Source organism: Trichechus manatus, unplaced genomic scaffold, assembly GCF_000243295.1.
Source record: "Trichechus manatus latirostris isolate Lorelei unplaced genomic scaffold, TriManLat1.0 scaffold00269, whole genome shotgun sequence".
Taxonomy (NCBI): domain Eukaryota; kingdom Metazoa; phylum Chordata; class Mammalia; order Sirenia; family Trichechidae; genus Trichechus; species Trichechus manatus.
The window spans coordinates 800135-827687 of NW_004444205.1; the positions used below are offsets into that span (position 1 = coordinate 800135).

The window sequence follows — 27553 nt, forward strand, 5'->3', positions numbered from 1 at the left end:
TCTAATTCTGAAATTTTATTGTTAATCTTCTGGATTTCTGTTTGCTGTCTCTCTGTGGATTCTTGCAGCCTGTGAAATTTGTCACTATGCTCTTGAATAACCTTCTTAAGTTCCTCTGTTGCTTTGTCTGTATGTTCCTTGGCTTGTTCCGCATTTTGCATGATCTCCTTCCTGATTTCTTGAAGGGTTCTGTGTATTAGTCTTTTGAATTCTACCTCCAGTAATTCCAAGAATTTCTGTTCCTTTGGAAGGTTTTTTGATTCTTTGTTTTGGTGGCTTGCTGAAACCATCATGATCTGCCTCTTTATGTGATTTGATATTGACTGTTGTCTCCAAGCCATCAATAAGTTATTATATTTATTTATGTTTGCTTACTGCATCCTAGCTTCTTGTTTTCTTTTGTTTTGATATGCCCAAATAGACTGGTCATGTGAGCTAGTTTGATTATTGGCATCTTTGAAGCTCTCATGTCCGTCTCCAGGTGGCTAGAACTGTTACTAGGTATGCGAGTCCAAGAGTCCGTTTACTTTTCTTGTGTGGATTCAGCTCAGGTGTCCGGGTTGTTGGTCACTGAGTGTGGGGTGCAGGCTCTCACCTACAGTCCTAGATGGGCAGGGGTGATTGTTGTAGGTACAGTTATCTGGCTGCAGTAGGGGGTCATGTGCTGAGCAAGGCAGGGGGCTGACTGCTGCCCCTGAGTGTCTAGGTGGAAGGCATGTCCTTGTTCCTTAGAGCACATAGGTAGGTAGGTTTTGCAGCCAGACTGTGGGCACTCAGTGCTGTTGCCTGTAAGGACTGGGAGTTGCCACTCATTCTTGGACCCCTGCTGTGGTTGGCTAGGTGGAGTGGGTGGAGCCACCAGTCCTCAGGCCCCTGATGTGGGTAGGTGAGAACCCTGCTTAATGGACAGGGCGGTATCAAACGTCATGAATCTGCCACTCCCCCTTACAGTAGATACAGATGAAAATAGGCTTCAGGTATATACCATGTTGTACTGTGCTAATGAAGGCCTATGCTGTTGAAATGGACCCACACAGGTCTATGCAGGGGTGAAAGGCATTCAAAGTCTGTAGACCCCTTATGCCTGTGCCTAGGTGAAGGGGCTGTGCCTGCCCTGAGTTCCCAGTTTAGGGGATCTGGCAGATTATTTTTTCCCTGTTTGTTAACTTGTTTCCTCTCCAAAGCTGGGAGAATGGCTCAGGGCATTCGACAGGTCCTACTTCCAGCCAGGGAGAGCAGCAAACTCTGAAGCAGGACCAGGAGCAGAGCGAGGAGGGAGAAGGTAAATAGGAGAGAGGTGTTTCCCAAAAGGAGGGGTTTTTTTTGAACCCTGCAGTAGGTTAGATGCTTGTACATGTCTTTCACTGATTGAGTGCCATTTCTTGCTGGTTCTGGAGGTTTGAGCTGACTCTCCGCTGCTCAGTCTCTCCCGATGTGGAAAAAGTGTCCCAAGCACCACTGCTTGCCTCACCACTCACATCAGCTGATCCCACCTGCAGGGTGCCGGTACCGTCTGGCAACTCCTGGCTGCGTTTAAACCGTCTCTTCCTCTCTCTGCTGCTCAGTCTGATTCCTCAACTTTGTCTTTGATATTCAGGGCTCCTAGATGGTCATATATAATCGATTCACTTGTTTTTTCAGGTCTTTGTTGTAAGAGGGACCACAGGAAGCATCTGACTACTCCGTCATCTTGGCCTTGCCTCTGAATGCCTTTTCCTAAGCCTTCACCAGACCTAACCTAGAGCAAAATTAATAGATTCCTCCCTCTACCCCCTTGGCACATTATACTCACCATATGGCAACAGGGCCAGTCTAATTAAGTATGTAAGCATTTTTCTTCTTTATTGATCTGTGAGCATTCTTTATTAGAGTGCCTTTGCTTGTCTTTGTGTCCCCACTGCACCATAGCACAGCACCTTGTAACTAGTATATGCTCAGTAAATGTTTATAAAATGATGAGTATGAAAGCCAAAATTCAATTGCATACCATAGCAGCTTCATTCATTCATATTTTTTTTTTCAACTAACATCTACTGAGCTCTGGAAATACAAAGATGAGTAAAACCCACATTCACCCTGGAGGAGCTTCGAGTCTAGTAGGGGAGAAATACATATAAATAAAGACATAAGCTAATAGTACCAGGCAGGATGTAAAGAAAGCTGGTATATACAGAAAACTTCACGGAGAGACAGTATGAGTGGAGTTAATAATAATAATAAAAACAAGAACAACAGTCAACTGAAATTGCAACAGTAACAACAGCAGCTTTCTTTTATTGAGTTCTTTCTATATGCCAGTGCTGGTCTTGACACTATGCTATATGTACTATTATAAGGCCTATTTTGCAGATAAAGAAACTAGGTGAGGGTATGTTGTTATTTGCCTAAAATCACACAGCTGGCAAAGCTGGATAAGAATCCAGGTGGACTGACTGCATAGCCCTGTTCTTGACCACCGTGACATACTCATTCTACGTAAGGGTTAGTAGTGATTTATATGAAGCCAAGTGGTGAATGGTATTCTTGACAGGAAACAGGCAAGTAATTTCAGGTCCATCCATCCAGAAATTGAAGCTTGAAATTAGGTCACTGATAGTATGAGCTACTATGTGACAACAAGAAAATACATGAGAACTTCAGTAAATGCTTACAGACGGTTTTCATCGCTATTTCTGAATAAGAATTTTAATTATGCAGCAAGCACAGCAAAGATTGGATGTCTATGGCTAGACATATTTAATCTGTCTTTCAATTTAAGGTACAATCAATTTCCTCAAAGAGTTTTGTAAGGATTATTGTGTATTAACCAAGAAGTTAAGTCTGTGAAATGCATACTATGTAATTCTGTTTTGTTTTCTCTAATACACAAAGTTTCAAGAGATTCAATTAAGGTTCTTGATGTTACCAAATTGATGCTTTCCAAATCAATTTAATCTGAAGAAACAGAATTGCAAACTAAACCGTATGCTTTATAGAAATGAAGCGAGTAAGGAAATGGTATTTTCAACAAGAATAAAGTAATAAGATAGTTAAGCTGGAAGGTCTTGCAGTGTATAGGTGGATCCTGGAGTTTCTTGGGCAGCGCTGATTAAACTCACACTGAGAGAGGAACTGATTCTCGCTGCTAACCTGAAGGCTGAAGATATCAACTTGAAGATTTCCTGCAGCTCCAGTTAGTGCGGTGGCTGGGAAATGGGATTTGGGTTTTAGGAGTGCATGACTCAAGTTTGCACTTTAATGTGGCATTCGTCAGATGTGCTTGATGAGTCGGCTCTCTGGGCTAGGTTTTATTTATGTCTTTTTTATGCGAATTGCAGGTCCTTGGTTAGAGACTGAAACAGGCTATCATTATTTAAAGGTGCTGGAGTTAAAATAGCTTATTCTCAGTGCTATTTTAAATTAAAAAAAAAATCACTGACTTTCTGACTAAACTGATGACGGTGACACACCTTGCTGCAAGTGAATGGATTTTGATTTTGTTTTGTGAATTAAAATGTGTTTTAACAGACTTTTATTAATGTGAATGAATTCATCATTTAAAAATACCAGAGATATTTGAGGCTCCAGGAGAGCAAAAACTGTGACTGTCAAATCACCGTTTCAGCTTCCTCATCTTTAATAAAGACATAAGTGATTGAAAGCTGGATATGATCCATCCTCAAATGTCTTGCAAAGAAACTTGTGCTGTCATGAGTTGACAATATATTTGAAATGTATTCTGACTTGCTACTGTTTGAAATTTAGTCTTTCAGCTTTACCCATACAGTAAGAAAAGAGGGATGATTTTCTGAGAACAGTGTTCATTTCAGTTAATTTCAATCGATATATTTCCTACTTTTGAAATCCAAACCCTAGGCTAGTGTCCCTTTAAGGGTCTTGTAATAGGAAGAAATGAAGTATCTTAGTATAGCTTTCATAAATGGTTTACTTTATTGCAATAGAGACAAAAATCTTAAAATTCTCTTGAAGTATCTTTCAGAATTTTTGAAAGAGAATTGCAAAATCGCAATCAAATCTTTAGTGACATGGATTTTATGATTTCTTCTCAATTGGAAAACCATATTCTATTGCAGCATGAAACATTTAAAATTGTCAATGTTCGGGAGTTAATATTAAAAATAAATTGTTAGTGAAATAGTCCTTTCAAAGAGATTTTTTTCCACTTATTGAAATACAATTAAGAAGATCTCTAAATAAAGGGAAATTCTAAAGCTTAAATGAATATAATATTTTAATGCATTCTTGGGGGGCTATGAAAACATAATTTTGATATTACTGTTTTAATTTAGCAACCACAACATATGAGAAAATATAATAGAGATGCTGTTCACATTATTTCCTTTTGTGGAATTCATTGCCCAAATCATGCTTGATCAAAAGTTTCTATATACGTTTTTTAAATATGTATGTTTCCCTTTTTTATCTTTGCTTTAGGGCACAGCCTATAAGAGTTGGAAGATGAAAGCTCCAATTCCACACTTGATTCTCTTATATGCTACTTTTACTCAGAGTTTGAAGGTTGTGACCAAAAGAGGCTCTGGTAAGCCGTGTTCCTTCCTTCTCTTTCCTTATTATGGCTTGAAGTAAATTTACATGTGTGCCTTTTGTGGAGAGGTTGTGAATTAACAGAAATTCACATTGAGAAGATATTGTAGATATTGCTTTAAATGGATGAAGCCTACTCATAGGGGATTAGAAAGGTGGGAATGGGTTGAAAAACGTGGCTTATTTTGTTAATTACTATGAATTGCAATGAGTTCAATACTTAAAGCTTGCGTTTTTATTTCTTTTTATAGTATGATTTCAACATTCTTTTATAGAGAGTGTCATAATTTTTGCATGAAAATATCAATGTGATTTTTTTCACGTTAACTTTTAATGTTTCCATTTCAATGTCAGTTAGCTATGCCTAGGGCAGATTCCTTTTAGGGTTGCACTTCAGCTGATTTGATGAATTATTTTGCAAGTATTTAAAGAAAGCACCAGAATTTATTGAAGAAAATGTCATGGGGAAATAACCTAACATTTTAGTAGGAAATATAGAAGTGAAGTAGAATGGTAATATGACAGCACCTGCTAAATAGATTAATGTTGAAACTGATGGAAAACTTTACATGTTTTCAAGTATCTTGGTTTTCAGTTGACTGTTGATATTTGGAGTTAGCAAAATGTATGAGGTAATTGAATAAATACTGTAATTGATGTGAAATTGTAACTTGCCTAATAAGTCATTGATAATACAAAGCCTTGCCATGCTCATATTGTATGGAGTTACAGGATTCTTGAAGGTATAGCTATTGTGTATAACGAAGGCAGACGTGTGTTGTGTTTAGTTGCTAGAACAAGAATGTGTTAAATCTTTGTTCCAGAGAGATGGTGGGAAAAAGAAAATGAGATAATGTGCAGGAGAGTGTGGAGTGTTTTGATACAGGAATTGCATGAACAAAAGTAGAGTTGAAATTCAGAAAAGTGAGGGAACGATAGGGATGAGGTGGGCTGTGCAGCAGCCATTACTTCAGTGGGCTTCCAACTCACATTGGCGATATAATGAAAAAAGACTGCAGGCAAGGGAAGTAGAGAACGAGCTCTGTTCTCATGAGCCCCGCTTGGGGAGAAGGTCTGGCGAGAAATTTAGGAGGGGTATGTGCTTGGACCAGGCAATGGTGCAGACTTGAGAGTAAAAGGAATTTTAATGAGACTATGGGCTCTAGAACTTTTTGGTTATTGAACAATTAATGGTTGCATCACTGTCATTGAGGTGGTTCTAGTCAATATGAAAAAAGAAAATGTTTTACACATTATTTCATCTCTTCTTTTTGGTAGATCTTTCTAAATAGAAGAAAACTCTGGGGGTGCGATAATGATGCAGTTACTTTTGTAATTTGAATTGATTATTTGCAGACAGCAGATATCTTGATTTCTTCATCTGTCACTTGTAAGGAAAGTTGAGTATACCCATGGAAGTTAGAGTAGCTAGAAGGGGGAGTAAGTAGTGATGAGATCTGATCACTTCTACAACAATGATATTTTCCAGAACAGCAATTTTTATTAAAAGCATTTAACATGGATCTTTGAGATGCTGGCCATGTAGAAGAAAAACACTCATCTCTATTAGCATTATAGCAAAATGAAAACAGTTCACCCAAATTAGAAATAGTCATCAAATCTCAAAAACTTCCTTTTTCTGAATAGCATACCTGACTGCATAAAATCTGCTTTTACAGTTCTTTCTGTGTATGTTGGCTGTATGATTGATTTGCAAATGTGACTCTTTTTTTTTATTATAAAGTAATCATGACAAGTCCATTCCTTATAAGCTCTAATTTGGAGGATATAAAGTTTTATTAAATTATGACTTAATTTGTGTATTTGAGAAACATGGAAACAGAGCTAGAAATGTGGGGCAGTTGGCAAATTTGTATTTCTTGCCGCTCTAGAGACCTGAGAAAACTCAATGACCTGTCTCAAATTAAATTGCTATTTTAATGACATAAATATCATTATTTCAGTACGATAGTAATAAAATGCTGTCCTAAGTTTGGCAGAAGTTCTGAAGGCCTTATTCTCTTTATTTAACACCTCCCAGACCAAGTGGGTTTTCTATATTGTAACTTTAAAATGATAAACAATGCAGGTAAGGCACTTTTGCACTATGACTCATTTGTTTCCTGTCTGTATAATGTGAATTAAGGTAGCTTTTCCTAGTATTTATGTTAAGACCCAGATGGATGGATTTCATTTTCAGTTTTCTTTTGTTTTTTAGATATTGAGTGTATAATTTGTAAATAAATAAGATTATTTTATTCATGTACTTTCATAGCTTGCACTCATTTCAGCTGATGCCTGTTACCATGGCATCTTTGCTGGAGAGAAGCAGATACGTAGTTTACTGAAGAGTGTCATTACTGATCTCCCTAGATCAAGTAGAAGAGGAGTGCACTTGGCATCTTCTCTTCAAAAGATTAATGACCCAATCTTCACACCCAGCCCAACTTATAAAACCAGACGCACCAAGGCCAGGCAATGAAAATCAATGTTTGATGTTTGATCTTGCATATTAGCCGAGAGGGCTGCTTATCCTTGTACATTCCTCTTACCATTTAATTCTCTTTTATTCTTGATTTTATAAATGTTTTTAAAAATTCAATAAGCATGATTCAAAACCCAATGCTTTTCACATGTCTTTTGCTAGAATATTACTTTTAATTAACTGTGACCACTCAAAAGCCAGAACTAGATATTTTAATAATCAAGAACATATAAAATGTGATTATAATACGCATAATAATGTTGATTGAGTTTTTATGACATGTTCAATGTGTATAGCATTTTTGTTAGATTAACACATATGGTCATTCCATAAAAATGTAGAAGTAGGTATTTGTTTCTCATTAACGGAACTAATTTGCAAAGCAATAGGAGACCTTCATACACAAGCTGGAGCTGCATTATATTTATTACTTTGGTTTACACCCCCATTGCTATTAATTTAGAACCAAATTAAATATAATAAGGTAGTTATAAAAATTTGACTTTATGAAGTTTTGTTTTAAATATCACATTTGATATGTATATGGTTTTGACAGTTAAGGATTGAATCTGGCCTCTCAAGTAATGTTCTAAAGTTGTAGAAACGTTTAGAATCAAGGCCTTTAACATCTGAGGAAGCAGATATTCGGCCTTTGTTACAAATAGATTTTGTCCTGGAACAATTTTATACCTTTCTTTTAGTTTTTATAAGCACCATTTGAAGACAGAGACAAAGACTATCAATATTACTGATTCCCCTCAAGTGTGTGAAGTGTTATAGCATTTCAGTAAGTAAACATTTGAGTTGCTGTCATTTGTAGAATTCTATACAAAAACCACATGTAAAGCAAATACTTGGTTGGTGAGTCTTTGCATCTCATCCAGCTCAGAAAAGTTTAGCTTATTGCTCTTGTGCCTTTCTTTGTCCTTCTCCCTCTTCTTCAGACAAAACCTATTTTGAATGTGCCCATTGTGTCTGTAGATTCTTTATTACTTTAAAAAATATTTCATTACTTTGTTTGAAGGGTTAACTTGCATGAGATTCTATCTTTTTACAAGGTCGTTCCAAGAAGTCAGTATGGCCTATGTTAATAATGGTTATTCTTAAATATTTCTGTATTTTGCATAACTAAGAACATTTAGGGTTGGGTTTATGGGCAGAGAAATGATATAAGCTATTGAAGAATTATTATGGACAATGTGTATAAAATCCTACTATTGTGCTTTGGGGAACCTAAAAGCGTGAGTTGTGATTTGGCTCAAGAGTTTGAGACACTGAAAAGAAATGAAGCTAGAGGGGCCTGGATATAGAGATTAGGAAAGAGAAAGGGCTCCATGATGATTCATCCTGTGTCGTTTGCTCTTTGCTGTCATATCCATTCCCAGAATATAAGATGTTGAGGGCAAAAACAATGACTTGTATATCCTGTTGAGAACAAGAACAATGACTTATATATTCTCATAGTCCCTACGATACCAAATACGGTGTGTGACCCAGAGTCAAGGTTCAAGGTAATGTCTTGATGAACTAGTGACTACGTGAATGACTGAATGAATTGGATTAATGTTCAGTCTGGGTTACATCACTGAGGATACTGCAGGAAATACACAGTATTAGAAAGATAAAGGTAAAATAAAATAGGGTCATTTAATAAAGAGTGTTTTTAGTTTTCTTAAAGGGAAACTAGTATAACGTATAATATGAAACTACTGAAGCAAAAGATGGAAACTCAGAATAAGCAATACCTAAGACATGCTAAGTGTTTATATGGAGACAATGGATCTTTACTGTACAAATCACAAGTGATTTCATGAGTTTGAAATGCAGTTCAAAATCTTTTAGAAGGAAAGGGAAATGATTCTTCAAATATTTCTGTATTGGAATTTTACTACATTTAGTGCTGCTTTAAATAAGTACTGATGTCATTATGCACACATTCTGGATTTAATGGTATTGTTCAATAATGGCTATCATGCAAAGGGTGTAGCTCAGGATTACTGATGCATGATAAATAAGCAAGTGGCTTCAGTATAGAAAAGGAAAAAGTATTCACAGTTATTAGAGCATATGGAGAAGAGTAAGTGGCTGTATTATGTAAACCAAAGAGCACATGTTATTCTAGAAGGAATTTAAGATATACAAAAGCTCCCTAAAGCAGCCAGCTGCTAGAGAGTAAAAGGGTGACCAGAGGAACGTGGTCTTGTCTTCAGTCCAGGACTTGGCAGTGGACACCTGTTAGTGTAAAATGATTTAGATGCAGTTCTTCCAGACAGCAAGAGGAAGGCGAAGGCCTGCAAGAGGTTTTCCCAAACTTCTGACTCTAGGATCAAATAATTTATAAAAGATGAGGATAGTTAAATAACCAAGACACGATTTAGAGTCTATTCTTTGTGTCTGTTATTTCTAGATCTTCATTTCTTTGAGTAAAAGAAATTATGCGACTGTGCAAATAAGGTTAAATTTAACTGAATTGGAGTGAGACAGTCTAGTGAGGTATTTCCAGTGTGATCTGTGTGCATCATTTCTCATGGGCATTCCTGGAAGTCAATGAGCTTAATTCCGCGTGATTAAGAGCCAACCGAGTCCCTCAGCATCTGCCTTTTATTATGTTACCATGTGTTTATTCCCAGTTTGTGAAATATGTCAAAAAGCATGAGGTGTTTCACCTTATTTTCCTTTGGGATCGTTTACAAGACCAAACTGCTGAGGCTTTGTTTCTTTACTTTTGAAGAAAAAAAAAAGGCACTTTAATTTGGCTTGGAAACCCTCCCTCCCCCTTCTATATATCATGCTAACATTTTATATATTTTGAAATTATATCTACAGTAATCTTAATATTCATTTGAAATGATGTTTTTTGTTAGAATAGTACGTCTAACCAAAAAAGTTGAACTTGCTATGGGAAAAAATCATGCAACAAATAAAATGAAATTATCCATTATCTTTGTTTGATCATTGTCTGATGGACCTATAAATTTCACCTTAAGCTTATCCTATAAGTTTTAGTTATCACTACAATTTTATGTAGAGTTGACATAGATTAAAGCCAGTTGTGGAGACTTATTCACAGCAAGTTTACATGGAGAAGGTAAAAGTCAATATGGATAAATCTTGCAAGTTGAATGGGATTTCAATGGGGAGAGGAAAATTCTGAGTTAACATATATAGCAGTGTGACACTGTATCTTGGGGATAATAAAGACATATAATGTTCTATATGTTTGATGGGAAAGGTAGAGGGTGGAGGGATAGCAGTGAGGAGCCAGTCAATGCTGGGCATTTTGAGCCATGTTAAAGTATTGATGGTTATTCTATAAGCAGCACAGAGGTGACCACTACCTGGACCGGAGGACAAACCTCTGATTCTATAGTAGGCTGGGAAGTATCTATGAGGTGATTTGGAAATTCAGAACACTGGTGTATTAGTTTCCTATTGGTACTGTAACAAATTACCATGAACTTGGTAGCTTAAAATAACACAAATTTATTATTGTACAGTTCAGGAAGTCAGATGCAATAGGTTGATAGGGCTGCATTCCTTCTGGAGGATCTAGGGTAAAACCGTTTCTGTGCCTTTTCCAGCTTCTAGTGGCTACCCGTATTCCTAGGCTCCTAGCACTGCCTCATCCCAACGTCTGCTTCTGTCATCACATTGCCTTTTCTAACTCTGACCCTTCTGCCTTCCTCTTTCCCCTGTAAGGACCCATGTGGTTACATTGTGCCTACATGACCAATGAAGAATAATCTCCCCATCTCAAGATCCTTAACTTAATCACATCTGCAAAGTCCCTTTTGTCATGTAACATAACATGTCACAGGTTCTGGGAATTAGGGTGTGGACATCTTCGGGGGGTGGAGGGGCTATCATTCTGCCTACCATAACTAGTAATTAGCTAAGTCAATTAGACAAGCTTTTTATTGAATTTGGAGTGGAGACCAGAGGAAGGAAAGGCAGGGTCTAGGTGGGATAAGAACAGGGAAGTTGAAAATTTATGCTGAAGGGACCATGTGATCTGTGGTCCATGAGAAAAAAGAGAGATGGAATGGAAGAGAAAAGAAGGAAAGGGAAAAGGGAGACATGACAGAGAAAGACAAAGGAAGAGAGGCAGGTAGGGAGAAAGAGAGGAAACAGACCCTAGTGCTCCTTTAAATCTTGATAAATTTTCAGCTTCATTTGCACTCCATAAATACACTTTCAAAAACACCCGTTTTTCCTGATGGTAGCCTGAAGGAATCTGTGTTCTCTTCAACCAAAAATGTCTGACTCAAAAATTATTTCCTGACTCAAGAAAACAATAGCGAGAACAGGGAAGACAGACCAGAAAGCAACTTTAGAATTAGAATCCATTGAGTTTGATGATCAATTAGATGTGAGAGGTTAGAAAGAAAGAGGTAAAGAAAATAATTCTGTAATTGGGAGGATTGTGATGCCATTAAGCATATTAAAGGTCCCCAAAGCACAGAAATTTGAAATGGCCACTTATCTAAAGGAAATCACAGGAAGGTCTTTGAGACTATGATGAACCCCAAATACTACTTTGGGGATAGAGTTGGAAGGATTTCATATGTCTTACAAGGAATTTTAAACTTTATCTCATAAACAAAATGTTTTGGCTAAGATATTTAACTACTTTGCAAATTTCTTTAGTAGAAAAGTCTGTGAGGTTAGGCCTCTGATTTGACAGATCTATTCATTGTTGTGTCTTCTATACCCAATAAAGCTTAAACTCCTTGTTATGTATGTGAGGGTGCTACTCACATGTTTGTACTAGTACATCAGTAAAGCTGCCTTTGCAGAGAAGGAAAGACACACAATCAAGCTATAAAGGGTCGCATGTGAGAGTGGCATGATCCGCTTTATTGCTGGTTGGATAACACACCCTGTAGGAAAGATTGTAGTGGGACTCCAGAATGACTAGTCAAGGACCCAAAAGAAATCATATTGAGGGATATTGTGGGCCTGAAAAGCTGTCGAAATAAATGGAATCAGGTGAATGCTTGAAGATGGATTGCAAAATAATAACAGGCTGGAGTTGGACTGATGGTGTCAACAATTACAGAGAGGATACAGGAAGACGGGCAGTTTTTTTAGGATGAAGGGACGGAATGAGCTCAGTTTGGTACATATGAAGTGTGATGGCCACTGACGGAAATACTGAGTTGATGGACTTATTGGTCTGGGGCTTGGAATAAAAGTCAGAGTCAGAGATACAGATTTTGAAATTATCTGCATACTGAAAGGGAATGAGACCACATAGGGAAAGCATGCAGAGAAAGAAGAGGAAAAGGAAAGCCAGAAGGAAGAAAATCAAAGACCTGTGGAACATTGGTGGCGTAGTGGTTAAGTGCTACAGCTGCTAACCAAAAGGTTAGCAGTTCAAATCCACCAGGCACTCCTTGGAAACTGTATGAGGCAGTTCTACCCTGTCCTATGGGAATCAACTCGAAGGCAACGGGTTTGTGTTTTTTGTTTTTTTTTTTGTGGAACACCAGACTTTGAAGAAATTGGTAGAGAAGGAGCAGCCAGTTAGGGAAAGAGACTAAGCGAGAGTTAAGAGAGGATGGAAGAGATCTTAGTGTTTTCCTGGAAATGAAAAGAGGAGAAAATTTCAAAACAAGAAGGTGATAGTGTTAAATTCTGTGAAGAACTAAGTCAGATAACTGAAATAAGTTATGAAATAAAAATTCAGGAAAATATAGAGATGGAGATAAAAGGGAGTCTGAAAGAAGTTACTATCAAATTTTAAATAAATAAATATATATATATATTATACAAAGTCAGTCTATTGGAAGGGCTGTTTATTTTCTAAAACTTTAACTCCTTAGAAATACCATTTTATTCTATTTAGATAAAACGAGTGTAAAACTCTTGGTCATCCATGCTAATGAAAATATTATACTACAGAAAGAATAAAATTCTCTCCAATGAATAAATCTTTTGCCTAGCTTTGAAATGTTTCTCATAGACTAACCTCCTCAAGGAAGGTATTACTGATTCAATTTTCATTCCATTAGTTCATACGAATAGATTGGAAAAGTGGCTAATGAGTGTATTAAAACTGGCCATGGTTAATCGTGATGTTGACTATTTGTAAGTTGGTGGGACGTTTCTGCAGACAGCTAACATTAACGTGCCAACTTTTGCCTACGTGATGATCACTGAAAACACATGCTTTGAATTATTTTTCTAGAAGTAATATAGGTTGTTCTAATGAGTACTACCCACAGTACCAAAAATTAAGAAACTTGTATTTTATTTCAGCTCCTAATAAGCCTTATTAGTTTGGACAAGTCCTTGAAGCTTTCAGGTCCTCTGTTTCCTTTTTCATAGAGTAAAAGTTTTGAACTACAACATCTTTAGTAGAAATAGTAGCTCATCCATTTGTTCACTTCACAAGCATTTATTGAATACCTTCAATGCATATTCAGTATATAAAATAATGCCTTTTTTCTGAAAATATGTAAATTAATAATATATAAATGTGTAAATAACAAACATCAAACATGTACCTTTTATATATATGTGTGTGTGTGTGTGTGTGTGTGTGTATGTATATATACACATACATATGTATGTAAATTGTGGCCAGAGTACTATAGGCCCACCTCTGGCTGTATTTTTTATACTACACAATTTGTGCTAACACCACGGAGCAGAGGATGTTATCAGTTTAAAAGAGATTCCATTAAGAAAAAAAAAAAATACGATTACTAGTTCTTGCTAAAAAAAAAAAACACGTGCTATATCGTTACAAAGCTGAATGAAAAATAAGCTACTTTACCTTGCAGGTGGTGATGTGTCTAAGTGAAATTGAGTTTGGCAGTTCAAAGTACTAAACCGTGCTTTAGTCTATTTTTGCTTATCTAAGGCAAATTTCCTTTTGTAGAGTTGTGGTCTCTCAAGACATCTAGAGTGCTGCCTTGTATGGAAAATGTTGCCTTAAGGCAATGACAGTCAATAAGTTTACCAAGTTTTAAAATATATAAACATTAAAAAAATAAACTGTCAGTGAATCGCTTGTGTGTACACTAAACACTATTCAATTCTCATTGATATTTTACAAACTGTACAAAAATATTTCCCAATTAATATTGCTACCTTGATTTCAGTAAAACTCTATCATTGACATTTTACTTTGATTTCTAAAAGCATATGCCAGTTACTCTGTATTCCATATATGACATAAATATTATGGAATTGTAAATGATAAAGGAAATTTATTTTTATCAGTGATAAGAAAAGGTTTCCATACTTTGGTTAATTGATAGTTTTTTCACAAATATATTGTCATATCAGAAAAAAAGACAACAGCCTTAACCCTAAAAGAGGACCCTTCCAACTTTTCCTGTAAAAATATTCTGGAAATAAAGCAATTGGACTCTCTAATGCCATCTGGTGGCTTTTCAGGGTTGATGAAAATGCAGTAATAAATACAGAAAGCTGAGAGAAAACGCGAAAAGAAAACCTCAAAGTATTGTTTAGAGATTATTTTAATTGATGCTAACATTTTCAAACGTTTATTTATTTTTTTGCAATTTATGCCTTATATGCTAAGAAAAGTGCAGGTTTCTATTTTTTTAGTATATTTTTTATAATAGGAATTTTCACTAGGTTTTTTAAAGAGAAAAAATAAATAATACTATCGTCATGCCAATTTGTAGCCATGTATTATCAGAATTCAAATTATGTAGACAACTGTATTCACATTATAGACGATTTAAAAATATATTTCTTCTTTTAATATGTTGCTGTCATTAAGGTCTATCACTCTAATGATTCATATGTCAAAAGGAAATAAAAGTCATTAAAGATAGTTGAATTGTTCGTTAATACAAATAAAAGCTGCTGGTAGGAATATGGAGTGAAGAAGATGTGAGGATGGATCTGTACTTCAAGGCTGAGGTTTCCTGCTGCTCTAGGGGGCTGGGGTCTGGAAGTGGAGGTGAAAGGGCCTAAGGACAGTGACGTTAATGGAACGCACTAGTCACCAGGCGAAGTTACCTGGAATAAGCAGTTGCTCTTATCTGCATATCCTGAAAGAATGATGTTCAAGTTGAAAAGAGATTCTTGGTCGACAATGTTTTGTTTTTTAAAAGAAGAAACATCTCCAAAGGGCCTTAGCTATTCTAAATATTTTTCAAATTAAAGGCATATAATATACATACACTCATACACATATGCACATAACCCTTTGCCTTCGAGTCGATTCCGATTCATAGTGACTCTATAGGACAGAGCAGAACTGCTCCCATGGGGTTTCCAAGGAGCAGCTGGTGGATTCAAACTGCCAATCTTTTGGTTAGCAGCTGAGCTCTTAACCACTGCACCACCAGGGCTCCGCATACACACGTACATACGCGTAAATACACACACATACTAACAATCTTTCCAAATGTTGAAGAGAATCTCCAACTGTTTCTAGTCGTGAGTACTTACATATAATGTGTACAACTATACTTGTTTATCTTTGTTTCTTTTAGGCTTTTATGTATTTCTGATCTACTGTTAACTGCAAGATCTTTCATCTTCTGAAAGGACTAAGTAATAGGTTCCCTATACAAGTGTTAACAAGCATTTATTGAAATCCTACTATGCTAAGTTCTCAATAACATCATGTCTGGGTTTAAAAAAGGTTAAAATGTTTAGATATTTGTTTGTAGAGATTTGCCTATTGGATTCCTTATTTATAAAACAAAATCATAGGAAACTTTAGTAAAAGAAAAAGACAAATGGTTTACCCTTGATAGGTTTGATCACCTCATTCTTAATTCTCTATGTCCACAAAAATTATTTATACAGTCTCCCCATAACTTTGGTGATATTTTTTTTTGGAAATATATGGATGGCTTACTTTTGCAGCTGCATGCTGTTTCATATCATAAAACCCAAGTATCTGTCATATCTTTGTAACCAGTGATGCTATAGTTACTGCCCCTTCATATTGTAACTCCTAGTTACTCTTTTTATATTTTGCAAATATTTTTGACCAAAGCATACTCTAAACAAGTGATTGAACTGAATTCTCTGGGGATAAAAAAAGGAATAATCCGTGGTCTCTGCTTTTAAAGGCCTTGCAAAAAAAAATTAATGATATGAGACACACAAGTGTAGTGTAATAGTTTCCTATTGCTGCTGTAACAAAGCACCTCAGATTTAGCGGCTTAAAACAATACCAATTTATTCTCATATTTCTGGAGGCCGGAAGTCCTAAAATCAAGGTGTTGGCCGGGCTGTGTTCCTTCTGGAGGATCCAGGGGAGAATCTATTTTGTTGCCTTTTCCAGCATCTAGAAGCCACCTGCATTCCTTGGCTCATGCCTACTTTATCCATCTCAGAGCTAGCAGTGTAGCATCTTCCAATTTCTCTCACTCTCTCTCTGTCTTCCTATCTGACCTCTGCTTCATTGTCACATCCCCTTCTCTGATGCTGACTCTCCTGCCTGCCTCTTATAAGGACTCTTCTGATTACATTTAGGACCCATCTGAATAGTCCAGGATGATCTCCCCTTCTCAATATCCTTGACTTAACTGCATCTGCTAAGTCCCTTTTGCCATGTAAGGTAACATATTGACAGGTTTCAAAGATTAGGACGTGGACATCTTTATGGAGCTATAGTTCTGTCTACCACAGAGGTATACTAGGGTAGCTTTTATATGAAAAAGTTAGATATGACTAGAATACATGTATATTTGGGCAGAGTAGAGGTGAAAAGAGGAGGTAATGTGTCAGGAAAAAAGGTTGGGAAATATAGATGGGAGCCAGATCACAAAGGACTTTGTATGGCATGAAAAAAAAAGTGAATATTTATCCAGTAGGAAGTTGGAAGCCATTGAAAAAATTTAGGCAGGAGCGTAGCAAGAGCAGCCTGATCAGATAGATTGGAAAGGGCTCTGAGACCAGAGGGTGGGAAATGGGGCTGGTATTATAGGCAAGAAAGTCATGAATTAAGGGAATAGCAGTAGGAATAGAAAGGAGGGTATGGCTTTTATTGCTACTAAAAATAGAATTGATATAAACTAGAGACTGATTGTACAGTGGAGAGAGGGAAAAGTGGAAGGTGATTCCAGATGTTTTTATTAAATTAAAATTATTTTGAGAATTAATTGCTAGCCTATAATCTTCCTGATCAAATAGATAGTTGGATTTTCAAAATGGTGTGTCTTTTGTGATTGGAGTTCAGACTTGCCCATTGTACATCTGAAATAAAAATCTCAGTTTTAGAGCCAAACCTTTCTCTTGTAGTAGATCTCTGCCACAGAGCATCTTCCTAAAGCCAATTTTCCTCCTCGGAGTTCTTTCAAGTTTCTTCTATCTTGTATATACTTTATAATAGAAGATTAATTGTGTCAGGGAGCTTTTCCTTGCTAATTTCAGCAATACACGTCAAACTAACACACAGGAGAGCATTTTTTTTGTGTTTTGTTTTGTTTTTTAGTGTCAGACTTCTTTTAAAATATAGAAGTAACATGATATACGTATACCCACACACATATACACACTCATATACACACACAGACACCCACACACATACACTCAGATAGAAACACATATACACACATGTATACCCATGCACGTACACACACATATATGCACACTCAGTTAACTATGCATTCACAAAGCACACATTTATCAGGGATCTAATATATGCCAGGTGCTGAGGATTTAAAACCGATTAGGATAGGTGATTGCTGCATTTTTTTAACATCTGTGTTTTATTTACCCAGCTAAATGGTATAAGCTCATTGAGTGTAAAAATGTCTTATACATGTTTATGTATACGTCTTTTAGAATCACCGTGCTTGAAAGAGTCACTGCATAATTAGTGCTCAATACATATTTGTATTTGATTGCTGAATTTAAGCACGATGATGAATCTCATCACAGCATTCTCTATATTTTCCCCTGGCTATTTATGTGCATGTCATAACTCTTCTTCAATACTGAAAGCTCCTTGAGGAATGATCTCTAGATAGTTTAACTTCATAACCTTTACAAAGCTCACCCAGTGCCTACATAGCATTCCGTGACCAGTTGTTGCATGAGCAAATAAATGAATTTAACTTACATGAAGTGAATTGCTTTATTGAAAAGTTAACATTTCTCTGGAAAAGGGGAATGAAAATTTAGCTGTTGAGGTGACCTGCCCGTTCGTGGTCATCTCCAATAAATATTCCACGCCCGAATGTAATAGCTGAAGCCGGAAGCACTGAGGCTACGCTAGAAAGTGGCTCTTGAAATGGCATTTCCTCTTTTGTTCCAAAAGTCAGTTTGTCAGTTACTTTATCATAATAGGAACTGTGCAGCTTTCTCTTCCTCCTTATGCTTGGAGTTTTTGGCACTCGTGCGCATATGTAGGTCATTCCATGAAGGAGGACTAGATGCAAACAAGGAATCTGCATGGAAGGGTGCCTGGGGAGGACTGGGGTATGAGCCAAAGCAGCTGCTCAATGCCTCAGTGTCTCCCAAGACAGATCACAGCAGACCCTAGGAATGCTGGTGATTGGAAGTGGCCTACAACACTGAGGGTGTTTTATTTTAATTCAGAACGTGAATTAGTTCAATTTGGCAACTTGCACATTCATTCTGCCACTCTGTGACTGACATGCCGCTCTGCAGTGAACAGCGGTGACTTACCGTTTGTTTCAAAGGCATGTTTTTGTTTCTTTGGGAGACGTGGTTGGTTTGTTTTGTTCAGTTTTTAATGATACATGGTTTTATTTTAAATTTCTTTGGAAAGTGCTTTGTATCCTAGGGTTTCCGGCTATCTATGAATTGAGAGGAGGTTATTACCTTCTAAGTTTTCAATTAGGAAAACAAAGCAAGTTTGGAAGCTCCGTTGGGATCTTGTAAACCCTCTCAAAGCATGTTATAAATGAGACAATTTTTATGCAACTAGCTCTAATTGTCTGAGATGAGACAATCTACAGAAGCTAATTGGAGAAAGTCTCATTCTGCAGCATGCATGAGGTTGATAGAACAGTAATTTTGCTTCTTTCGTGTTTTTTTTTGGAGATGGGGTGATCCGCCCTTCCCTTCAGTACCTAGTATGTATGTTTAAGGGATTTTTTTTCCTCGGTTTTACATCACTTTTCCTCCAATGATAAGGTTCAGGCTTTGGTTTTACACATAGACGCTTTTCAAGTTCTACACAATATTGTTCCTAAATCCTCAACCATTCTTTACATCTGACACTAGTAAGCTATTTTTGGCTTTTTAGCCCCATGCGTTTTACCTCGATGCGATATTGAGTTCCTTTTCCATTTAGTGTTTGTGTTCTGAATTACAGCTGGTAGGTACAGAATAGTATTTATCACATTTTCCTTCTTATGATCACCACCTGAGTGATTACACTGTTGACATATTCTGAATTAGACAAGAACATATGCTTGACTAAATTGATGCCTCACATAGAAACCTTGCATATAATGAATTTCATTTATGCTGTTATTTTAATTTTTGATTACATTCTTTGGCTTCAGTTTTATGTTGTTTATGTTTCCCCAAATCTGTTCCTTCATGACTTAAAAAATAAGACTCCTCTGTAGCTTTGAAACTTGCTATAGAGATTCCATATCAGCCTACCTTGAAGCAGTCAGGCTCAGGATAATTAAAGAAAAACAAAATTAACTTCATAGAAGCGTGCCATTAGTTCTCTTATTCACCCTAAATTTGATTTGCAGTTTACAATTTTCCGTTTAATAAGTGGGAAAAATATTATCACCTTTTGAATGTGATTGGACATTTTTCAGGATAACTCCCTGGTGTGAAGTTATCTCCTCTAGAAAAATGATAATACCTGACAGTGTGGGAGGAAAGCTCTTCATCAGGTGAAAGAGGGGGAAGCGTCCCAGACAGGAGGCAGTATCAAGTAACACATGAGGACAGAGCAGAGATCCTTGTCTTCTTACCTCTCCTTTCTGTGCCCGAGGCTACATTTAGCCACTGCACAAGTTTGTCATAAAATCAAACCAATTTGGCTCCAAGTAGAATGAAGTTAGACTTTCGAGGAAGAGGATGAAAAATGCCAATGTATAACGTAACGTAAACATATTTCTATTGTGAGGAAACCTTGGGAAAAAGTTCAAGACTGGGAAAAACTATGTTACAACCAAATGTTGTTAATTAAGGAAAACAATTCTATGCAGATACTGTTTGAGGTAAGTTTTAAATACCCGTTGCCGTTGAGTGGATCGCGACTCCTAGCAACCCTATAGGACAGAGTAGAACTGCCCCCATAGGGTTTGCAAGGAGTGGCTGGTGGATTCAAACTGCCCACCTTTTGGTTAGCAACCCAACGCTTAAGCACTGGCGCCACCAGGGAAGCTTAATTCATGCTGCCGCGTGATTATACAACACCATCCATAAATTCGTGTTCAATGACAAGACTTATATTCAAACTCATTGTTCAATTTAATTTAGATTCCTACATCTCTGGGAATTCAAAGCATAAAAAACTGGCGTTAATACATAAAGTGTTAATGAAAATCTATTTTCCTATGTATATGACTGTAAATGCATTTTCTTATATTTTATTCAGATTATTTATATGGTTTATATTATTATATGATTACATATTTATATAATTTGGTGTTTGGTATTGGAAGATTGATTTTTTTTAATAAGAAAAAGTTAAATATTATTTTTTGAAAAAAAATTAGGTATTCATTGACAGCATATAAATATGAAATCTTTTAAATTTATACCCTGCTTGCTAACCAAAATCATGTTATATTACCTTTTTAAATTACTGTTTGTTGAAAGAAGGGAATCTTTATTTCTCTGCTATTGTCCTTTTCTCATGGAGCCCTGGTGGTGCAGTGGTTAAGAGGTAAGGCTGCTAGCCAAAAGGTTAGCAGTTTGAATCCACTAGCTGCTCCTTGGAAACCCTATGGGGCAGTTCTACTCTGTCCTATAGGATCGCTATGAGTCGGAATCCACTTGATGACAATGGGTTTTATTGTCCTTTCTCAGTATTCTGGAATAAATGGGTAGAATGCTTCAGTTGTTTTTACTCCTGAATAGTCTGCTAAGCCATTATAGAGATAATGATTTTAAAGAAGAGTCTTTTTTGAAGAAAATATTTTTGAGGAATACAAGTGGAAAGAGTAAATCTATTTTCTATCAAGTTGTAAAAGCTCGTCTTAAGGTCTTGTAGACATTTGTTTTATAGTGATCATTTGCAGTGTGTTTTTAATTTAACCAGAACATGCAGAAGATTTATTACAGTATATGACAGTTCTTTTCTTTGAAAAGTAGCAGATCTAATCATTTTTTCATTTAAAACCCATTCAGTATATAATGTTTTTTGAGTTGTCTACTATGTACCGCCTACTGTTCTAGGCACTGGAGATCAAATGATAGGTGTTTCTCTTGTGGAGTCTATAACCCAGTGGGCTCCAATAAGCAAGATAATTTAAGATAATATTTTATGCTGTGAATAAAAGAAAACAAGGTATTATGATAGCGATTGGCAAAATGACTTCAGATAAGGTGGTCAGGAGAGGTTTGTTTAAGGAGATAACATAATTGAGACTTGACTATAAAAAAAAGAGCCCATTATGTGAGAATCTAGGATAAGCGCATTTGAAGCAGAAGGAATAGTGAATGCCAAAGACGTACAGCAGGAACAAACGTGACATGTTCAAGAAATAGAATGACTATTATGACTGGAGGGTGGCAACCAAATAGAATCATACAGTGCATCAAACAGTGGAGTTTTCAAAGGCAGGAGAGCAATGATTAGGTGAGGGATTGGAGCTAAGTGGAAGGAAATGTTGGAGGATTAGCCATGGACTTGTAGGTCATGATTTGGAGTTTGCATTTTATTCTTAGTGTAATGAGAAGCTACTGAAACATAGTAAATGGAAGAATGATAGGATCTAATTTTCATTTCTCAGAAATTACTTTGGCTGCAGAATAGAAGGCTTTTGAAGTCATCCTAGCAAGAGATGATAGTGACTAGGGCATGGGTGTTAAGTGGAAGATGGAGAGATAAAGACTGGTTTGAGTTATGGTTTGGAAGTAGAACCAAACAGGACTTGATGAAGGACTGGATATGGGGGATAAGAAATAAATAAGGAATCATATATGACTTCTAAGTTTTTAGAGCAACCAATTGATAATGGGGCTATTTATTGAGATGGGGCCAATTAGGAGAGGAAGACATTGCTGTTTTAGACATATTAAGTTTGAGATGCTCATTCATCTCAAATTCAAGTGGATTTTTCAAGCAGCCTGCAGGTAGCTCAGTGGACAGGTCAGGACTGGATATCTAAAAGGAAGGAGTCATTGTTATGTGAATACTATTTAAAATCATTTGCCTAGATGAAATGGTTCAAGGTGATTGTAAGTAGATAGAAAAAAACAGAGGTCATAGGATGGCGCCTTGGGATGCTTTAATATTTTAGGAGCTGGCAAATGGAACTGAAATGCAAGAAAAATGAGATAGGAAAAAACTTGAGTGTGATTTCGTGGGAGACCAGAGTGATTCAAGAAGATGAAATCACGTGTAGAAGTGGAGTAATATGAAGATAGAGTACTGCTCCTAAGATTTGAACATATTCAACTCTGAGTAATGAAAGGCAATAAATAAATATAAGGGAAAGGTAGAGAATGGTGGCCGGATGGATGCTGAATGAGCCAGCCTCAGCGTCTTTTTTTGCAATATTGGTGTTACACTGCAGCGAATTCCAAGTCTGCCACGAAGTGTAGCATGCTTGTGGATGTCAGTGTGCCCCACTAGATATCCAGGAAGTGGGTATGTAGGCCAAATGGAAAATCAAAAAGAACAGAAGCATAGAGATCAAACTTTTTGGGAAACAAACAAACAAACCTAGTTAACTTCAAATTGATTGAAATTTAGTTCACAAAACCATATTCCTCATGCCCACTATCCTATTAGATCTATATGTAATAAAGAGTTGTGTTAATTATTCCTGCCACCTGCACCTAATGAGATTAGATGTGAAATTTCTGATAGGTAAGGATGGCATTTGAAAAAAAAATCTATTTTTTTCCTATCAGCTGGTTAAATCTCATGTTAGAAATATTCAGCCTGTGAAATTAATCACTAGCTTTCTTCGTAAGTATAGATAATAAGCAAAAACAACAACTTCCACAAACCCAGATAAACTTGAGTGTTATTTAGATTTAGAGCTTAAATAATATCCAATTAAGTGTAGCACAATGGTACATGATAGCAAAATGTATTGTGATTTAAAACTCCTTTTGGTAGAGATTTTACCTAGTTGAATTATTTCAATTTAAATAATCTGATAACCCCCTCTCAATTTAGTTCAGTAAATTTTGAGAAAATGCATTTTAATCTCAGCACATGCATAACATAAAACCATCACCTGGTATGTACTGGTGAATATTGAAGCTGCCAGTATTATAATGAAGATCGTAGAAAAGACATGACCTATTGGAATTAGTAATATGCATCTTTCATGAGTTGTAAAACATGAATTATCCTGCCAAGAAAATAGAGAATATGTGGTAATGATGGTCAAAATGCTATTCATTTTGCACAGGCTGCTGCCAATATTATCAATGTGAGGGTTATTAACAGGTGTGGGATGGTTGTAGGCAGCCTAGAACACTGCAGGCTGGAAATTAGGAGTCCAGGTAGACCTACATGGTCAGATAAAGTCGGAATGACAGAATAGAGAAACAAAGACATGGCTTGGTTACTTGAGTGGAGAAGATGAATGAAACATCACTGGGATTGGACAAAATAATTAGAAGTAAATAAATTAAGCCTGGAAATGAGAAATACAGTGAGATGATGCTTTGACCCACATATGTGTCAAATGCAATGGGCAATCACTGTGAGACATCTCACTGTGAAACAGAGGTGAATTAACCAGTAAACACGGTGTGTACGGGTCTGCAGTAATCAATGTATGCACAGGCTTAATTGTGTTTACTTACTAATCTGTAGTGAAACTCTGCACTACAAATTAGTAAATAAGCACAATTAAGCCTGTGTGCACCTTGCTTATTGGGTAACCCGTCCCTGCGATGAAAACAGGTTCTGAAATGTGCAAGGCTTAAAGTGACCACAAACTGGATTAACAATGACTGGAGTTCTAATATTACACCTTCGTCCTGCAGGCCAACCAGTTACTTGCTCTGTAATAAGCAGATACATCTTGGAAGCATGATGCTTTAAGTCCAGTGTAGGTGTGATAGGAAGGAAAGAAGAGACAACGTGAGTATTTAAAGGAGGAAAGATACCATGAGAATGGAAATCAGTAATTGGGCTAGAGGATGATAAGAGATAGAGAAAACAAATAAACATTTGGTGCCCTAAAGTAAAAATGTTATCTATTTTGGGATTGGTCTGTATCTTTCAAGTCAAAAGAAAAGATAAATTTGAAGCTGTACTTCAGCACTAGTTGTGTGGCTTTGAGCAAGTTACTTATACTCTATAGTCTGCAGTTTTATTACATTTGAAGTAGGAACAGTAATAGTACACTCACATAGGATTGTTGAAAATATAAATAATGCAAATAAGGGACTTAGTACAATATCTGATACATATTCAGTGCTCAGTAAATCTTAGCCACTATATTGTTAATAATAACAATAATTTAATTATAAAGCCCAGTATAAAGTCTTGGGTATCTAAACCAAAGATAATATATGGGCGTTTATTCAAATACACATACGTGGAATTTAATCAGCTCTTCATGGAACTTTTTTATCTGGAATTACCATGGTGACAAGGGATCACCATTCTTTATATACGCTCAGTGATATTTCTAGAAATGCATTGTAAACAACAATTGTATAGGGAAGACAGAAGAAAATCAAGTTTTTTATTATGACCTCATGTCCTCCTACTCTATCACATCTAAGACCTTAGATACTGGATTTTGTACACTGTGACCTGTAAGTCAGTAACCATGAACTCCCAGTATCAGTTTACTGGTGGCGGGTCACCCACATATCAGGCAGACCTTTCAAAATGATGGATTGGAAAAGAGTGTTTAGAAGCCACCATGCTGAGAGAACAACAGGTTGCCCTAACCTCTCAGAATAGTACTAGCAGGAGACCATTAGCATCATAAACATAATGTATAATGTGCTTAGAGATATCTCTAAACCAATTGTACCAGTCACACACCAAGTAGAGGCATAAATAAAGAAACGGAAGCATTTACTGTGAAATAGGAAAGGTGTTGTCTTAAGCCAGAATACACAAACTGGAAAAGGTATTGCCAGAATGCACAAACTGGCAACTGTTTTGAATATCCTTGTCTAAGAGTGTGGCGACTTCTGATGCAAGCGCATGTTGCTAGTCACTTTATCTTAGGAAATAGGCAGGTAGCTAAATAATTAATTTTCACTGGAGAGGTTCTGCTAAGCCTCCTCTAGAAGACGACCTTTTTGTAATGTTGAACTGACATATAGCTGAATGATGGGCATGTCATTTACTGGCAAGCAATTTTCTCTTTCTGTGGGGAGAGTTTAAGATCATTGGACTTGTGAATGGTGAAGGATTGTTGGTCTCGATATGATTGCGCAGTTTAGTAATGTGCATGATTATCATGACTGCCTGAAAGCTCTAGGCACCTTTTCACTTTTGATCATGATTTCAAGTACTGATGCCTAAATTACAAATCATATGGTAAGAAGATAAATCACGATGCCAGAGATATAGCTTAGCCATGCAAGCAAGCCTAATATTGGGCTTTGTGATAGGAGGTTGACTTATGAGAAATGAGGAAAGTATGTAGTCTGAAGTTTGAAAGAAGAGTTTTTTTTTTTTTCCCCCACCAGGTTAGACCTCACTTGAAAGCACAGCTTTGCATTTGCAAAACTTTAAGGACAAGGGGGATTGCTATTTCGGTAAGGCTTTTTTTGGACATTGAACTTTAAAAGTCTCCATACTGAAGATGTAATGATTAATATTATTTGGGCAAACAAAGGTTTCAGCGTTGAAGGGGTGTGCGACCTTAAATTTGTCTTTTATTTGTAGCATAACCAAATTAGGGACATAGAAAGACACACTGGTTAATATCAAATAAATACTGTAAAACTGTAGGAGCCCTGGTGGGGCTTGGCTGCTAACCAAAAGGTTGGTGGTTCAAACCCACCAGCCGCACTGTGGGAGAAAGATGTGGCAGTCTGCTTCCATAAAGTTTATAGCCTTCGAAACCCTATGAGGCATTTTTACTTGGACCTACAGTGTCACTATGAGTCAGAATCATCTCGATGGCAATGGGTTTTGTTTTTTTATTATAAAACTGACAGTAAGGATGGGCATATTTCTATAAATAATTTCACCAAATAAGTGGTGTAGAACAACAACTTGATTTAGTTTATTACATTAATTGTACTTTATATGGGAATATAAATTCATCAGGTGTGATACCATCTTGGACTCTGAAAGTTGGTTAAGGTCTGACAATTTCTGAGTCCTACCTGACATTTATTATGGAGCGTGTGATTTAGGGCTAATAATTTATAACTTTGTCCTCATAAATTATTTATGTAAAATAAGTTAACTTTCAAATATCTCATGGAATTTTTAAGTGACTATGGGATTTACATGTAAGTTCCTGAGCTAAATAAGATTAAATTTCTTCTGGATTAAGTAAGGTCTGACTAATGTTAACATGACCTCTAGCTTTTGAGCTTCCATTTTTCCTCCAGTACGCTGGTTTCTCCAGTACTCTCTGAGAAAGTATAGACAAAGCTTTTGTGAAGTTTTTGAAGAAAACACTTAATATGTACAAAGTTCCCATTGTGTTTACTTTAAAACTAGGTGCCTTTGTTGTTGTTGTTAGTGACAGTATAGTCGATTCCGACTCATGGAAACCCCACGTGTGCAGAGTAGTACTGCTCCATAGGGTTTTCAAGGCCGTGACCTTTCAGAAGCAGATCACCAGGTCTGTATTTCAAGGTGCCTCTGGGCAGGTTCAATTGCCTATTGACTGGTAGTCAAATGCTTAACCATTTGTGCCATCCAGGGACTCCATAACAACCAGTTATTTCCCTGAAGAAATGTAGATTTGCCTGAGAAAATCCAAATACACAAATTGTAATACTCTGGATATTTCAATCCAAAGATTGTGAGGGGGAGGAAATTTTCATATGTCAGGTAATTCAAGATGTTTTGTGTGTATGTGTGTATGTGTGTTGCACACAAGATATGATTTAAAGCAAATCAATTTCCTTTTGCTTATTAACACTTTTTTTCATTTGCTGAAGAAATTTTTAGTAAATATCTATGTTATAACTAAAAATATCCTGTAGAATGTCTTGCAAAATTAACAAGGTTATCCTAAGCCTGTGTATCTAAACTGGATAAAACAGATGTATGCAATTTTAGGATAAACTAAAGTGAAGTTTAAGTCAGTTACGTACTGTTATGAAGTGCAATTATTTTGTAATAAAAAATGGGAACTCATCGCTGATAAGAGATTTTCTTATTTGTAAAATTTTATGAAAATCTTAACAGGTATTTATAATCCCATTTAGTTATATGGGTACTGACTCATTGTTGTATAAAAT

The 27553-nt window shown here is 36.5% G+C and overlaps 1 protein-coding gene across 1 annotated transcript in view; it reads left to right on the plus strand.

Moving 5' to 3' along the window:
• Positions 1 to 27553, plus strand: part of IL1RAPL1 (interleukin 1 receptor accessory protein like 1) — a 1482206-nt gene that overhangs the window by 201421 nt on the left and 1253232 nt on the right. Inside the window, exon 2 of the mRNA XM_004389949.2 lies at positions 4435 to 4540. Within this exon, the coding sequence (XP_004390006.1) occupies positions 4459 to 4540 (82 nt within the window). The 5' untranslated portion in view covers positions 4435 to 4458. The remainder of the gene's footprint in view (positions 1 to 4434; positions 4541 to 27553) is intronic.